Source organism: Palaemon carinicauda, chromosome 1 (genome assembly GCF_036898095.1).
Source record: "Palaemon carinicauda isolate YSFRI2023 chromosome 1, ASM3689809v2, whole genome shotgun sequence".
NCBI lineage: Eukaryota > Metazoa > Arthropoda > Malacostraca > Decapoda > Palaemonidae > Palaemon > Palaemon carinicauda.
In genome coordinates this window covers 102,315,812-102,334,109 of record NC_090725.1, presented here as the reverse complement: position 1 = coordinate 102,334,109, position 18,298 = coordinate 102,315,812, and the positions used below count along the sequence as shown (strand labels likewise).

Genomic DNA, 18,298 nt, shown 5'->3' with positions numbered 1-18,298 from the left:
GGTAGAAATATATTTCTATTTGAACACTATAATGTTGATTTTCATCACATATTGACTCCTTAGGGGTAATTAGAATTAAAAGCTATTAATTGCATCACCTGGTGGGGTGTGAAATTGAATAAAGCTCACTTGGTAATCCTGGTAAATCCTGAAATGCAGCCAGCTCTTGGGTTCCAACCTCTTTATAGCCTCTAGTGGCAAGATTGATAGCTTTAGTTTTCTTTAATGCTAAATGCTATAAGGTTTCTCCCATAATTTTATCTTCTTTTCCATTTCCTTTTCATATATATCTTCAGATCTGTTGTTCACACATTTTTGTTCTATTCATTTCTGTACTTTATTCCTTTGACCCTTCCTTATTCCACATTCTTACTTCATTTCTTATTCCTTATCCTTATTCCTTTTTATTCAGTGTTTCCCACTAAATTCCACCTGTATTAATTTTATTTAATGTAGATCTTGTATTGAATAATTCACTTCTTGAATTTTATATAAATTTCTTGATTAGTCTTTTTACCTAACAAGTTTCATGCTTAGCTGAACTCTTTAAACTATAAACTAAGCGTAAGTGTTCTGCTATTTTTAACCAATACTCCACCCTCGTCAAACTACTTGACTACTTGCTTTATTGGTTAAAGAAGTTCAGATGGCGCTCGCGTCGTGGCGTGGGTGGTGTGGCGCTGGGGGTTTGGCTAGGGCCTTTGTATCAGCCCATCCCTTTGACGAAGGAATTAACTAAATGGAAGACAACCTGTGAATAGTGGATTTCACGCGCCTTTGCTTTATACACGACACCCAAAAGGTGCTCGCGCGAGGGTTGTAACCTCAGCATTCCATGCTTTTATCTTTCTCTGGTATAATTGGAAGGTTTTATCAGAAAAGATATACAAGAAGGACTCTTTTCACCGGGCGCCACAGGTCGACCCAGAAATAATTTTCCAATTACTGTACATTCTTATTTGTTAAAAAAATTTGCACTTTTATTTTCTTTTTAAAGAAAAAGAAAAATCCCTTGAAGGTTATATAGACCATGAAATTATTTTGGCTAGTTCTAAAAAAATTAAATTTCTAATAAAACTCCACAATCAAAACACGCTGTGAGAATGAAAAGTAGTCAGTGACATAGTTATTTACTTGAACAAGCTGCAAAGGAAAATTCCATTTTCATTTGTCTGTGGTGTTTAATTTCCATATGGCATATTATTATAGAGTGTATTTGAAAATATTTTGTTATACTGTACTTTTGAAGAGCTTTCTTCATTTAAAAATTTAAGTAGGAGGAGAGCCCGCTGCACTGGCATGGTAATACTTTTGTTGATAGCCATGTATGAATAACACCCAATTATTTTAAAACTGGTGTTGATAAAAATCCATATCAAGAGGTGGTGATTGAAAATAACTCTGCTTACAGGTGGTGTGATAGAGGCTGCCATTTCATATTCTGGAGACATCAGTGATCCTAGCAGAACAAAGTACACCCTTGAATATTATCTCAAGCTTGCAGAGGAGCTAGTTAAAGCTGGAACACACATTCTATGTATAAAGGTATATTCCTATTTTTGTTGTTTTGGTGTTAGATACATTGTTTATTACTAAAGAATTCTCATGACATCTCTTTGGAATTTTGGGAATTCCAATTATTGAATTTTCGGTGAGGAGAACCTTACTATTAAAAGCCCATACTTTTACATACTAAATTCTATTCAATCAATCTCTACAAAAAAATAAACATTGAAGCCCCATTTCTCAAAACTAAGTTTTTGAGGAAAATTGCAGCTAATTTGCTTAAATATTTATATAATTTTGTCCTTCAAACATGAAAAAATATGGATTTTATTGCCTGCAATCAGTACACTCACTTTTCAAAGAAACTAAAAACTTAAACATGAAAAATAGTCTCCTTTGAAAGTGACTTCTATATGTTGATAAAATAGCATAAAAAAAATACAAATGCTAAGAAAATTTTCAATAAAAATTTGAGTATTGCATATTATTTCAATTGGGTTTCAAATAAATCACCGGTTGAGAAACAAAAACGTAATAGGAGTTTGAATTAACCTCAAAATAATGTTTTAATGGGGCCAAGTCTTGCGTATTAATAATTAGGTAGTTTTTATATGAGTTTTTACAGTGGAAGTCAAAGTAAGCTCATGAGCATAATTTCAGTTGATTACAACCTTCATAATGTCTAAAAGCCACCAAATAATGGAAAATATAAAAAAAGTCAAGCATATAAAAGAATAACGAAAAAAAACTGATCCTTTATTATCTACATTGACAGGATATGGCAGGACTCCTAAAACCGCAAGCTGCAAACATACTCATTTCTGCATTGAGAGAGCGTTATCCAGATCTACCTATACACATACATACTCATGATACTTCAGGAGCTGGTAAGAATATATATTTTAAGCCATATGAAGATAAGGCTTCAAAACTTTTTTTTGTGTAGATTTTTCCAGTTTACTATTTTAATCATACAAATATCTGCATTTTGATGCCACTGTCTTAATCGTTGAAAGAAATTTAAATGCAAAGCACATCTAAAACTGACTCCAAATTTTCTCTAACATCGCCCAAAAGGCTGGTTTCCACTAAGAGACACTGTATTGATCCTTTCTTAAGCTACAAAAGTACTGTATATGTTCCAAACCACCCCCAATGTAAAAATTATACAATGTTCTTCCACAACTCTAAATTTTTTTTATATTTTTTTAATATTTTACAATGAATAAAGTTCATTCTATAATTTTCATTCCAAAAATTTTGGCATTTGCCTTTTAATCTTTCATCTTGCGTATATTGTGGAAATTGCATTAAATCATTCTACTAACTGTGGTTTTGAATAGGTCCTTCAATAGATTGGACAAGATCAGTATGGTAGAGAATAGATCCTTTAATAACTTATTGGAAACCAGCCAATAACTTTGGTTATAGAGAAGCTAATCTGACTGTTTTTGATTAACCAATGTCATTTACCTAATAATCATAATCTCAACTAAGGCAAAATATTTATTGTAGTACCGTCTGTATCCATGAATGTCGACGTAAATGGACAGAAGTACTTGAGATTGCAGTACATCATTTATAAAAATACGTCTTAATATTCACTTACTTGACAAAGGGAGTGGTAGCCCTTAAAAGCCAGAGAACCTGTATTGTTATAATATCCTTTAGAATATTCGAATATTCATAGGGTTTTTTCTGTATTTTCAAGTATGATTTTTTTCGCTTGAAGAATAAACTTTTGATTACTTTGAATAAATTACAGTATGGTTAAATATTAGTTTGTGTTAATCTATTGATCAGCATTAAAATTTACCACTGAATTATTATGTAGAAACAGCATCTAAATTGTGAAATTGGTAGCTTTTTGTAATTATCAAAGAAGAGATATTAGACTTTAAATTGAATATTGTGTAATAACTCTTTATTGCAAGAATCATACAGAATTACAAACTTATATATACTATAGCACATGGTAGTTTAATGTAGCAAAATTCAAATTTTGTGCTTTTACATTGTCCAATTCTTTGTTACAGGAGTGGCATCTATGCTAGAGTGCGCAAAAGCAGGTGCTGATGCAGTTGACGTAGCAGTCGATTCCATGTCTGGTATGACATCGCAACCATCAATGGGTGCCATTGTTGCAAGTTTACAGGGTACTGACCTTGATACAGGATTTAACCTAAGTGACATAAGTGATTATTCAGCTTATTGGGAACAAACCAGAACACTGTATGCACCATTTGAATGTGCTGTGACAATGAAATCAGGAAATGCAGATGTTTATCAGAATGAAATTCCAGGTGGTCAGTACACAAATCTTCAGTTCCAGGTAAGGCTGCTTTTGTAAATTGTATTTATAATTAAGTTTTAAAAGTTAATTTAAAGGTTGCTCATGAATGGCAGAGGCAAGGGACAGTGACATTACCCTTGCAAGAAGGACAATGCCCTAGAGACTGACCATATACTGTATACATATGATCAGCACTCAAGCTTCTATCCACCCAAGCTAGAACCAAGGAGGGCCAGGCAATGGTTGCTGATAACTCGGCAGATAGACTCCCCCCCCCCTCCTTTGCTCACAAGGATGGTGAGGCTGCAGCGACCTAAGAAGTTAAAGAGTTTGAGCGGGACTCAAACCCTAGTCTGGCATTCACCAGTCTGGGACGTTACCACATGGGCCACCACAACCCTAGTTAGATAATTAATTTTGTGATTATACAAATGCACAATTTCAGGGTTTACTATAGCTTTGGATTAACTGAGTTACCATACCCTAGCTTTAAGTGGTTGAGAGTTGAAAATTAGAGCTGTTGCAACTATATAACAGTTAATAGTAATCTATTGAAAATTCACATGTCGTGGATATGGATATTTTTTTAGTAGTATTGACATGAAGACTGGCCAGCTAAATATGAAAAGTAGCACCACTGGTAATCATATGGAAATTCTATCTTATGTTGATGATTGTGTTAAATCTCCGTCGATTAGTATTACTATATCGTGGTTTACATATATCAGTACCATTTGGTTTCAACGTGATAAGTGATTAAATTATTTTCTGTATCATTCTGTGCATTACTGTATTTTATATTATAAATGAAACTGTTTTTCTCAAAATAATCATGTAATTGGCAATCAGTCTTTCACATTAGTTTAAAGGAAATTTATTTAGGCTTTTGAAATTAAGTACCTGAACCAATCTTGCTTAATGTTAAAGGATGTTATTGCATTTTATATTGCTGTTAATGTTTGGTTGCCAGTCCCTTCTTGTAGAATAGCAATGTACAGTAAATGTGGGCTCTTATAACTTCATTAAAAGTGTTAGTGCTACTTTTAATTAAGGAAAAAAAAGCCTCTATAATCAGAAAAATAGTGAATCGATAATTCGCTGTACTTTCTAACGGCCTGAAAAAAATACTGTACAGTATTTTGAAGTAAAAAACTTGAAATCATGATTTACTATTATTATTGTTGTTGTTGTTGTTACACGTTCATTACTAGCTAAGCTACAACCCTAGTTGGAAAAGCAAGAAGCTTCAAGTCCAAGGGCTCCAACAGGGGAAAAATAGCCCAGTGAGGAAAGGAAATAAGGAAATAAATAAACGATATAAGAAGTAATGAAGCATTAAAGTATTTTAAAAACCTTAACATCAAATCAGATATTTGATATATAAATTATAAAGTTCAACATAAAAACATTTGCTGCAAATTTGAACTTTTGAAGTTCTACTGATTCGACTACCCAATTAGGAAGATAATTCCAAAACTTAGTCACAGCTGGAATAAAACTTCTAGAGTACTGTGTAGTATTGAGCCTCATGATGGAGAAGGTCTGACTATTAAAATTAACTGCATGCCTAATATTATGAACAGGATGGAACTGTCCAGGAAGATGTGAATGTAAAGGATGGTCAGAATTGTAAAAAATCTTATGCAACATGCATAATGAACTAATTGAATGACTGTACTAGACATTAATATCTAGATCAGGAATAAAAAAATTTAATAGACCGTAAGTTCCTGTACAAAAAATTAAGATGAGAAACACCAGCTGAAGATCAGACAGAAGAACAATACTCGAAATAAGGTAGAATTAAAGAATTAAAACATTTTGGAATAGAAATATCACTGAAAATCTTAAAAGACTTTCTCAATAAGCCATTTTTTTTGTGAAATTGAAGAAGACACAGAACTAATGTATTTCTCAAAAGTAAATTTGCTGTTGAGAATCACGCCTAAAATTTTAAAAGAATCATACAAAATTAAAGAAACATTATCAATGCTGATATCCGGATGTTGAGGAACCACCGTCCTTAACCTATTTACAATCCTACTTTGAGATTTGTTAGGATTCAACTTCATACCTCATAATTTGCACCATGCACTAATTTTAGCTAGATTAAGGGATTCAGCAACCCCAGATCTACATTCAAGAGATGGAATTGATGCAAGGAGAGTAGCACAGTCTGCATATGCAACATGCTTGTTTTCTAGGGCAAACCACATGTCATGTCTATATAATATGGAAAGTAATGGGCCAAGAAAAACTACCCTGAGGAACACCAGGTATCACATTCCTATACTCACTATGGTGCCCATCAACTATTCTTTGCAATCTTTTACTTAAAAATTCAATAATGATGCTAAGAAACAACCGACCCACTCCCAACTGTTTTAAGTTTGAGAAAAAGGGCCTCGTCATTAGCATGGACTAAAGTAGCACTAAAATAAAGGCCAATCATACGAACTTCCTGACCATAAAGGGACTTCTGTACAGCATTGGAGATTGTAAGAAGGGCATCACATGCTCCAAGGCCTTTACGAAAACCAAATTGCAAACTAGAGAACGGATGATTACCTTCAGCAACCCTATTAAGACTTTTTGCCCAAAGACTTTCAAAAAGTTTAGATAATGTCTGAGTTGTGGAAATTAGGCAGAAATTGATTGGACTTAGCTACCACAAAGACATTTACATAGTGGAGTAACATTACTAATTCTCCAACAAGTGCTAAAAGCTCCTCTGCTTGCTAACTTGTGCAAAATAAGAAAATAAGAATCTGCCGTCTTTATAAAAAAAAAACAGAAAAAATACCATTTGGGTCTACACGTCCACAAGCATCAAAATCCAAAAGCTAAACTAGTTAGTTTAGCCTTGGGGAAAACAGGAATGAGGAAGATGAAGTTTCTCATTACTCAGTTTACTGTCAAACACATCAGCCAAAAGGGTTGCCTTTTCCTTTGGACAGTGAGTGACAGAGCCATCTAGTTTTAAGTGATGGAGGATCTGTTGCATCTACACCAAAGAGTGCAGATTTAAGGATAGTGCACCACTTATGCTTGTGGGTTGTACCAGAAAGGGTTTCTTTTATAGTTAAATTGTATTCCTTTTCAGTTGAAGCATAAACTCTCTGAGCAAAAACTCTAAGCTGAGTATAGTTATTCCAAGTCAAATCTGATCTGTTACCCTTCCAAAGATGCTAGGCCTCGTACTTCTCCAATTAAGCACATCTGCAATCATCATTGAACCATGGTTTGTCCTTCACTCGGTACCTTAGCACACGAGAAGGGATAAGTCTATCAATTATGTTGACTAGATTCTCATTCAAAGGGACAACAGGATCAACACTACTATACAATTGTGACTAATTCAAGCCCAAAGATCATGCAAAATCCCATTCCAGTCTGCTTACATGAGTATGATACGTCAGGGACAGGCTGCTCAGTTGTCATTACTAATGAAATCAAGACATGATCAGATGTCCCAAATGGAAAACTAACAACTCCAGAGGAGTCGTCGTATACTACTATACTATGTTTGGATATGATTCCAACACCAATTTGAAAAAATCTAAAAACATACAATTTACAATAAGGTATAGACAAGTCTAACCCTAATATGAAAATACAGAGTAAAGGACCAAGAGAGGAGACATCGCTGCGCTACTAGATAAACTACAAGCAACAACTTTACTTATCATACAAACAAACAAAATAAAAACTATGCATTACAGTGTTAAAAGAAAAATGTTCTTGTATATTATACAGTAGTATCGACAAAAATACATAGCGTAATAAAAACGAGGAGAATCTCTTATCTTTAGAAAATTCATGAGGTAGTAGCAGAGAAAATTATGACTCGACTTTGTTCGCTAGTTCCTAAATAGTCTTCAATAGTCATTTTCATGCCTCATTATTAATTATTACCCACAAGAGTGCAGATGTGGAAGGAGTGAAAATTTATCTGAGAGGTCCTGCACTGTTTCTGTCTCACATCTGAGGGCCATGACAAGTTAAAAGCTTACACTGAAATAAAGACCTTACAAGTGCTAGTGGCTGAGCTTAGATTGTAAGTCCCATGGCATGGGCCTGTTACAGCATGACTCCACCTTTATTCACTTGCTCAGACATTGTTATTGGCTTATTAAAAGACTGCATTAGTAGTAGATGTGAAATAGGACATGCACAGATAGTTTACTCATTTGCACCTGGCAATAAGGTAAATACATCATTATTAACAAGGCACCAAACAGTTGCTCTTAAGTGCTTGATCCAGAAGTGGAAGGAGGTATGTAAGGCTCCAAGTCCTGAACATTTCTTGTATCTTTAAATCAGACTGTCTAAAGTACAATTCAGTACTGTATAGGAGAAAGGCGAAGGTTTTGCAATAGGAGGAACTGGACTTAATTGAAAAATCAAAGCTTGTGAGGAAGCATTCTGCTCTAAAATGCACTGAGCACCATTTCATTAGAAATGAGTGTAAACGTTTCATAATGTATTTGAAATAAATTATTATTGTATAATTTACCGATATATTTTATATTGACGGTTTATTGGAGACTTGTTAACTGAAATATTTTGTCTTATGTTCCATGGATTACATGGTATTGTAAGAACCCACAATTAAAACTAAGAAATAAGATTATGAAAGTAATGGGGAAACACTCAAGAATGATCAAGAATGTCGAGGAAACGAGTAACTTCCTCTCCCTCTCAAATACACTCAACCGTCATAATTTATTTGTAATAAATGAATTAAGTGTATTGAATAAAAGGCCAAATTCAATTACAGTATTTGGTTGATTCTGGCAAGTTGAACCTCCTTTCATCACCATCGAACATGGAAAGTTTTAATATTTCATGGAGATTTGCTATTTTCTTAATGTTCACATGAATGCTTTAGTAATTCTTTACACCTTCCATTACTGCAAGATAACATCTGTAATTAATATATAATGTCTATAATTACAAATAACATCTGCTATTAATACATGATCATGTCTATAATTACTACAAGATAACCTATGTAGTTAAAGTAGTTACAGTACTACAAGGTAACATTTGACGCCGTAAATGGAAGAGATCATGTAAAATCATTGCTGCAAATGGCAAATCTTTCCTTTACCATTGGGGATTCTTATATGAAGTCCCTGCCTATGAATTGATTCACATCCAGAAATCACTCTGGTTAATTTTGAACTGGATTATTTTCCTAGCATCATTCCAAAAGTACTAACTTTTGTATGCATGCTGTGAAGGGTATAAACTAGAAAATGGGTTGTATCCCTAAAAAAAGTGTGTCAGTATCCATTTGTGATGATTTTTATGAGTAGCTTATAGCAACTGTCTATTACTCATAGTAGATAGAATAATAATTTAGGCAGATCTTATATAATTATAATGCACTATTGTGACCTTAATTCTCTCTAAAATTTCTTTTGTATTAAAATTTGTGATAAGTTTGTAGTGAATTCACTATGTATAATTTGAAACTACATGCCATGGAGAGATGGAAGAAAATTTAAATAGCATTGGTGATTAATTTTCAGGCATATTCACTTGGGCTTGGGGACCAGTTTGAGGCTGTAAAGAAAGCTTATAGGGAGGCAAATCTTCTCTTAGGCGATTTGATCAAGGTAAGATTTTCATTTATAACTTTGGGCAATTCAAGTATTAGAAAGAGATAATGGAAAGATTTTATTTTTAATTTATCTTCTGTTAATTGAATTTTTATAATTATGGACAAACAATTTGGATTGAGAAAACCTCAAATTTGTTTTACTGTAAATTCTAGTCATTACTTTGCTGCACTGTAGAATTTTGGTCTGTTGTTGATTATTGCAATTTTTATTAATACGGCTCTTATTAGCCCTTTTATATGTACAGTAATAAAAAAAATTGTCACTTTTTTTTTTTTTTTTTTTTCCTATCAGGTGACCCCATCTTCAAAGGTTGTTGGAGATTTAGCCCAATTCATGGTACAAAACAAGTTATCGGCTGCAGATGTTGAAAGTAGAGCTGAAAATCTTAGTTTCCCAAAGTCTGTGGTTGAATTTTTGCAAGGTTACTTAGGAGAACCTTATGGAGGCTTCCCTGAACCCCTTCGTTCAAAGGTAATGTTATTTCATGATTATTAAAAAATATTTTCATTAAATATTCTTAATAAAATTTGAAGAAAATTGTGTGTGTGTGTATGTAAGAGTGTGAAATTAAACCTAAAATTACACATAATTAAAAATATGCTTTTAAAATGTGAACAATTTTAATCTCTACTGTAGTGAGAATAGAGATCAGTAATAAGTTCTTGGACCTACATATGCACATGTAAAAACAAATTTTTAATGAAATTATAAGCATATATTAAGTTTGAATAAGATATACTGTACGAGTTTAGAATGGAAGTGACTTCATTTGAAATGGGTCTTACTTCAAAAATTGTTTATTCTTAGTAAATAGGGGTTTCTTTGAGAAAATGTAAATACCTCCTATAATATTATGGAAACATAAAATTCTACTACGAAGATCCTTACAAGAAACTTTTTGGGACGGGGTTTTGTAAATATCACGTGACTTTTAAAGTATAAAGTACTGTATAAATCGAACCGATGCATGGGTGTAAGAATACAACAGAGTGATGCAAATTGGGGTTACATCCGGGTCAGCCTACAATGAAGACATAGGTGGTCAATCAAATGAAAACAGTCGCCAAAAGATAAGTTTTCCATCGGCTAAAATGGTTGCGACCTGAGTCATTTGAGTTTTGATGGACACCTGAATGTCTTGAGGCAGTCCTCATCAATTACAGTTGCATTGTGACGTTTGAGAGTTTAAGGGTTAATCCTCTTCTCTCCTTGGCCATGTATAGCAAGACCTTAGAATATAATAGATATATTTTTTTCTTGGTTATAGTTTCAATGGAAAACAAAGGAACAATAGATCTATGGTACTTGTTTAAGATTTATGAAATGAAGTTCCACGTACTGATTTGGTCCATAGTGCCTAGCACTGGGGCCTCCTTCAGCACCTATGTGCAATGGGGAAAACCTCTAGGTTGCAATATGAAAGAATCATTAAGAGGTTGGACAGCAAGGTGTTAGAAAAGAAGCTGGAATGGAGAAATACTGAAAGGCTAATAAGAACTTACAGCTAGGGACCGGCAGGACACTTTAAAGACCAATTATTAATAAATGCTAGTAGTAAATCACTTTTAAGGACAATGACAAGACTTGTGTTCCTCCCCTCTTGGCTCATAAAATAAATAAGTTGTTGATAACCAGGATGAAGGAGTGAATGCATGCGCAGATTGCCCAGAGCTTTCACCCTAGGCGTAAGCTCTTAGATTCATGGTCATACCCCCCAAAGGATGAAGGAGAAAGTATGATAAAAAGCAGGGAAACAAGGATAGGGAAATAAACTATAATCTAAGATCAAAAGGTTGCAAAATTCTCACATAAGTAAAATCACAGGAATATTGGGTGATTGATTTTTAATATACATTCTCACTAAAATTTTTTTTGTCTTTTACTTAACAAAACTTTTCCTTATTGTTTTGCAAGTCATGTTTAGTACAAATGTATGTTGACTATAGATGTAATTGATAAGCGTTAAATTCGGTCGTTCTGGGGAGGGGAGCTGTTGCTTGATTTGTGTTTTTTTATGAAACACATGTTTGTGTGGGATACAAAATGTATACAGTATATTAAAATATACTGTATTGTAAGTTTGTACTGTATTTCAGCTCACCTCCCTATCTTTCTACTGAAAAAATAGCGTGCTTTTATCTGTAAAAATTGAAGAGTACACTCTAATATAACACATGGAGAGAATGAGTTTCATAAGCACACACCCCCAAACACCACTTCCACACAAATAATCTACAATTTATAATTGATAATTTTAACATATAGCACAGAGCTTTAGGATTAAAAAAAAAATAGTTGCCACTACAAAAGTTGCCAGAGAGTATTTCGGTAGACTTGATTGAGGGAAACCGATCATTTGGATTAAATAATAATTTTAATAACTATTAAATGTTACGCTACAAGTACTATATTTTTGCAATTTTTTTTTATTGCCTTCCAGGTATTAAAAGGTCTTCCAACAGTACAAGGTCGTCCAGGAGCTTCCATGGAACCAATGGATTTCAATGCAGCAAAGGAAACTCTAATTGAAGAATACGGACCAAGAATCTCAGAATATGATGTTGCCAGCTACTCTATGTATCCTAAGGTGAGGATTAAATTTTCCTTTATTAATTTTTTTTGGTAATTTTGTGTTTTTAATAATGTACTGTATGTACTTGAAAAATTTTTGGATGGAAATGTAATGACTTGTTCATGTTTTCAGGTAACGGAAGATTTTCTTAGGTTTCGAAGTCAGTATGGACCAGTAGACAAATTGGACACTAGAATTTTCTTCACAGGACCTAAGGTATTTTTTTATATCTGTTGTATGTTTTTTCTTAATTTATTCTGTAGTTCCTGCATTTCTAAGGTATATCTGTGGATAATTCTATTAATTATAAATTTTGTGGGTGTTTAGAATCATTTAGAATAACTTTCACAATGTAATTTACATTGACACTAAAATAATTCAGTTACAGGTATACTGCAAAGTTATTTTTAGACTCATTATTTACATGGTGGTTTATATTTTTAAAATGAAAGTTAGAAATCAAACCAAAGTGAAGTTAGAGATTTGTCAGCTATGTGAACTATGCAAATCTGTTTCACCAATTGTACATAGTGATAGTGATATATATAGTACTGTGGAGGACACATGAAGCAGCTAGTAAAGACAGACTTTATTCATGTTAAGGACCAGATAACTATCATGTTTATTTATAAGCCAGATAACTAAAAAGTCTTTGCCACAAAAATTCTCTAGTAGAAGTGGAGGAGTTTCATTACAACAACGCTTTATGAGAATCCCTCTTCCCTCTATAAAGTCATGGATAACAATCTTGCTGCTATACAGTACTTCACTTCCACAGAAGAGGAAAAAAAGCTTTTGGTACATTCCAAAAAGAGAACCTTCAATTACTGTTTAAGGCTCACTAATAAATAGGATCAACAATATTTCCAAAGACAACCTATAAAGAGACCAGCATGATGCCCTCTACCCAAACCATCGTAGTTGGCAAACAAGTTCTCTCAGGAGAATAGAGGGTAACAATCACAACCTTCTCAGAGAGAAGTGTAAGAGAGAACATTAAAAAAGCTGAGAGGAAGATGGGCTGCTGGTTAATTTCACAGAGGTAAAGGACCTCGAGAATAAATGTCCGCAGGTTGGGGGTCACCTGCATTCAAGAGGGTTAGACCTTTTTTAGTGGGGACAGAGCATAGTCTTAAAAGGTTTTGAGTCAGTTGTGAACTTCCATGCGGCCTCCATGGCATGAGTTCTTTCAGGCAAAATCCATAGAACTTTACTCCATTGTCAGCAGAATGCTGGGGAAAGGAACCAAATTCAAAAATTCCAGGGCAGACTATTCAGCATACCAGAGAACGACTAACATTAGAGAAGTCATCCTTGACTTATCTCTTCTCAACAAACATATCCGATTCAACACATTCAAGATGATCTCAGTTTCACTTGTCCACAAAATACTATACTAGGGGATTTGACCTGTTGGACAAAATACTATACTAGGGGATTTGACCTGTACTAGAGCTTTAAGACATTTCTATAGGCCCCCCCCCATTTTTTTTTTTTTTTTGACACCTAGGGATTCAATTTGGAAGGAGTTTATAAAAGTTTAAAGAGATGCCTTTCAGCCTCAATAAAGCTCCTTGAGTGTTCATGAAGCTACGCAAGTCAATGATCAAACTTCTTCGGTTGCAAGGATTTCATATCTTGCCAACCTGGACAACTAGCTAGTCTGGGGAGACTAGTGAACTACCATATTTGGCAGCCTATAGGACACTTTTTGTTTCAAAAGTTTGGCTCAAAATATCGCCCTGCATCTTAAGGATTGTAGGTGAAGTTTGAGACCGCCTGTAGGCCTAGGATAATGCTCGCTAACCCAGCTTACGCTCGGTACTTTACCTACCCTAAACTCTATGCATCCTTATTTCATTTTTATTGCTGGTATTACTGTATTATTGTATTATTACTGATGCTTTAAAAATTAATTCTTAAAACTGAAAGCAATCTAATTTAAAATGCTGAGACTTGAGTTTATAAACATCAACTAAAGAAATGTAAACCTATGTAAATGAAGGTTTACCTAACATTGAAGCAGCTCAATCTGAGAAGGAACTGTCATAGCAAGATTTTCTTAGACAACCAGGCAAGTTTTTATCTTGGGAGGATAGAATCCTGATAAAGAAATCTCAATGCAGTAGTTCTCCCAATTGTGAAGCTCCTTTGGGAGAGGGACTCATTCCTCTCTCCAATCCACCTTCTGGACTTCCCCAACCAGATCAGGGAGACTCCCTGTCCAGACAGATGGCCCTGGATATGGAATGTAAACTGGATCAGGGCTTGTAAAAGAAGATCCTAGAGATTATCTCAATACAAGTGGACTTGTTTGTAACAAAAGAGAATCGCAAACTTCCTCATTATGTAGCTCCGAATATTTATCCTCAGGCAGTTGTAAGGGATGTCTTAAATTGCCCTCCTTTTTTTTTCCCCAGAGTGATTTGAAAGATTTATCATTCTACTTCTTTGTCTAAGGCCGAAGCCACACCCTCTTCAATCAACACGGCTATATCAGAGTGTAGGGAATGTAAATATCTTCTAGGTTTCCTCCTTTCTGATCCAGAACCTCCAGTTGGTTATTCTTTCCCATATTTATGGAGAATAATTTCCAGCATACAATGTGACATGCTGATGAGATGTAAAAGGGTTTCCTTCACCAGAGAATACCAGGCAGTAAAGAACGCATGGATGACCTTCCTTAGGAATAGGCCCCCGTGCCAGATAACCCCGGATATCTTTGTTTCCTGTCTATTCTATCTCTCTTAAGAAAGAACTCATAAGTTGTGAACAATCTTGCCTTACAAATCTGCATTGACAGAGCCTCTCAAGCAGGCTTTTAGTTAGATTTAGTTTCGGGTGTATTCCACAAAATTATAGAATCTTTTTGCCTTATGACCTTCCCTACAGACTTCTTCAGTGTCTTATTCTCTTGATAGAGTACCAAGTTAGATGATTTTGTTTCCCTGAAAAAGTTTCTTCATTAGAATATTTTTCTAATAGCTTTAGCTTCAGGAGCAAGTCAGTGAACATGCAGCATTATTTAGAGAAGTTCCTCCACTTGGTCACTACTTGCTGTATCTTTATTCTGACTTCTGGCCTCCTGTTTTTGACTAAAAATTAAAAGCCTCTTCAGAGGCTGGATCCTTGTTCTATCACAGCTTTGAAATGGGCAGAAGGCAACCTGTGTCCAGTGTCCATCCATATTCATACCTGATGAAATCCATGTAATTAAAATTTAGTCTGCTTCAAAATACCCATACCACCATGCCCTTTTCTACAGGGGGTTTTCCCATACATAATACCCACGTGAGAAAAATTGCATGTTCTACTTGACATTTTTTCCTAAAATGCAATTTCAGGACATCCAGAGCTTTACAGGTCGATCTGTTTAAAAGGCGTTACTTGAAACAAATCCTAATGGTAAAACATGCGTGCCATATACTTTTCGTCCTGGTCCCTCGATGGAAGCACCATGACGGGCATTTAACTCTTCCCTAAGGGTCTTCTCTTATGAAGCATGTCAACTTTTTTTTTTATCATCACCTAGGTATGCACAAACTAATTGTTTTCTTAGTTGGCGAATGATTTTCCTTTAAGGTACTATGCACAAGTCAAGTCTGTTTCTCTGGTATTATTTCTTGAAGACCACACAACATTCACCCACAAAGAGGTTCTTATTAAATTATCAATTTTTGGGGTAATGCTGTGTAGTCTTGTGTAGGGAAGGAAGGCATACAAGTCTTACTCCAAATATAGATGATCGAAGGTAAACAAGCACCAAGGTAATATTGTCTCCAGTATCCATATTGGTGCTCAGTGATGATATGTTGTTGGATGCATGACATATTTCAGCATAAGGTGCTGTGACGGGTTCAACAGTGTCTGAAGCCGAGGGTCTTCCTTGTACTCATCGAGTCCATGCTATGTATGTTGATACATTGGCCCTGGAGGAGGGAAGATTATATTTCTTTGGTATTTTTTGTTGTTTTGGATTCCCAGTTCTAGCCTCTCACAGGAAAATTCTTGGAAACCACAAAGCCTTCACAAAAATAGGACTTTCCTTTGTCAACCCCCTTTATTTGTGCTGCTGATGTTTGTAATATTCAGGAAACTTGCCAATTTTCCAGATTCTCTAAGCTGGTTCACATGATAATTTTTCTCAATGTATTTAGGCACTTGCTTTATAACAACAGTAATGAGATATAGATGGAGATAGAAAACCTATATTGATGCACAGCCTGGCACTAGGGTCCTAATTTTTTAAAGATGGTAGCAGAAATATATTTAAGTTTATATGATTACATCTTGCCCACCATCGAATTAATGTGGTAGTCAGCACTGTGACCTGGTAGTGGAATTTTTCCAAATATACATAACTGTAATAATACAGTACTTATTTTTTTATACCTTAATCCATGTCACATAACTCTCCTTCCTTCCACTTCAAGTTGGATATATATTAAGTTTCCTGGGGACTCCAAAATGTGGAGGTGGGGCTGGGTATAGATCCATTCATGGGCTCCTACCCTGTTGGTCCCCAGGATGTAGGGTATGTAAAAGTTTTTAACTTCAAAAGCTCGCACTTCATAGGTTAAGCACTCTGACTTGTATCTAAGTATTAAAATAATAGATTTTATTGAAATTTTGCCATTGGAAGTTCACCAAAGGCAGTGGAAAGTTATGATTACTAATTAATTTTTACCCTTTCTCATCAACATGCTTCCAGCCAGCTTCTATTTAGAATTTTGTTCATAGTGATGTGTTAAGCTAATAAAGTAGTAATAAAGAAAAATTATCTCCCTAATTTCCAGTTTGTACTTCTAGGTTGCAGAGGAATTTGAAGTTGAAATTGAAAAAGGAAAAACCCTAAACATCAAGACCTTGGCAATGGCAGAAGATCTCACCCCCACTGGTGAACGGGAAGTATTCTTTGAACTTAATGGTCAACTTCGCTCTGTAATGGTTCGTGACCAGGCTGCAGCAAGTGTAAGTGTGATAACTGTTTTAGTAAAATTTTAATCTAGACAAATATTCTCCAGTTACAATAACCATTTTTTTTTTCAATTTAGTATTTATTTATTTTGTTGAATGAGAGTCTGTCTTCTCTACTTTCACCTTCCTAATCAAGAGTCAATCCCAGCCATGCATCATCTTTACTGATTCGTATCCTTTGACTTGGAATCTTGGTTAGAAGTGTATTATTCTTCTAACTGCATACCTTCCTCTAAACCACTGCCTTTGATGGGACCTCCTTTTCTGTGGCTGGTTCTTGGATTATCCACCTCCTTTCTTAGGATGTCTCAAGTCTTGAATGCTTTACCTTCAGTGCATTTACCACAATAGTTCCAATTTAGTTTTGCGTAAGATCCAGTTGGGTGTGGTAATATTAACCTTATAACTTTAGTGCAAACTTTGCTTTTAGGTTAATTTTCACTCCCATATCCTTCACATCTGCTTGCCTTATGCAAATTTATTTCCCCTCTAATTAATGTCCAATCAATCATTCCTACCATTTTCTGTAATTTGTTCTCCTTAAGTCACTTGGAGCCTTGACTTTTCTTAGTATTTCCGAACTGAATTTGGTTTTATAGCTTGCTTGCTAATTTGATAATCAAGATTAAACACCCGCAAAACAGATGTTGTAACTGTCCCACTATAAAGTCACCAAGAGCATTAATTTCTTATCACAGGTAGGCATGAGCTGTCCCAGATTTGTAAATGCATTCCCATATTATTTGCAAGGAAATATTACCTACTACTGTATGTAATTGCAGAATTGTCAAGAGCTATAATTACATAGCAATGACATCCTTAGTGTCATAGAAATTATCCTTTGCTCATTAATATACATTTCCTGTTCTGTCATCAATGCATTACCTCCAATTACATAGCAATGACATCCTTAGTGTTATAGAAATTATCCTTTGCTCATTAATATACATTTGCTGTTCTGTCATCAATGCATTACCTCCCTTAAAACTGTTATGTACTTTCTCCAGCCCCCCCCCCCCCCCCACCCTAAAAAAAATAATTCTTGTTGTTCTTATTGATAATTTATCCAGAGTTACTCTACAATTCATATAACAATAAATTTCTTTGACAATAACTTTACCAAACCAGATAGGTAGTTTTCACACTTTCCCATCTGTGTTCTAGAATCCTCCAGTGGTTAATTAAATTGAATTTTCTGGTGATGGAAAAGTCAAGATCAGTGAGTGAAGCAGCTACACCATCAAACAATATGAATATATAAACATCAAAGTTCAATAGCATACATAGTTGTAGGATGTAATTTGTAGAAGAAAAGTCCAG

The 18,298-nt window shown here is 34.7% G+C and overlaps 1 protein-coding gene across 4 annotated transcripts in view; it reads left to right on the top strand.

Moving 5' to 3' along the window:
• Positions 1-18,298, top strand: part of PCB (Pyruvate carboxylase) — a 183,359-nt gene that overhangs the window by 160,971 nt on the left and 4,090 nt on the right. For all 4 annotated transcript variants that reach the window (XM_068383658.1, XM_068383655.1, XM_068383657.1 and 1 more), the window contains exons 14-21: positions 1,412-1,545; positions 2,282-2,393; positions 3,543-3,838; positions 9,337-9,423; positions 9,721-9,900; positions 11,870-12,016; positions 12,134-12,217; positions 16,811-16,972. In XM_068383658.1, the coding sequence (XP_068239759.1) occupies positions 1,412-1,545; positions 2,282-2,393; positions 3,543-3,838; positions 9,337-9,423; positions 9,721-9,900; positions 11,870-12,016; positions 12,134-12,217; positions 16,811-16,972 (1,202 nt within the window). The remainder of the gene's footprint in view (positions 1-1,411; positions 1,546-2,281; positions 2,394-3,542; positions 3,839-9,336; positions 9,424-9,720; positions 9,901-11,869; positions 12,017-12,133; positions 12,218-16,810; positions 16,973-18,298) is intronic.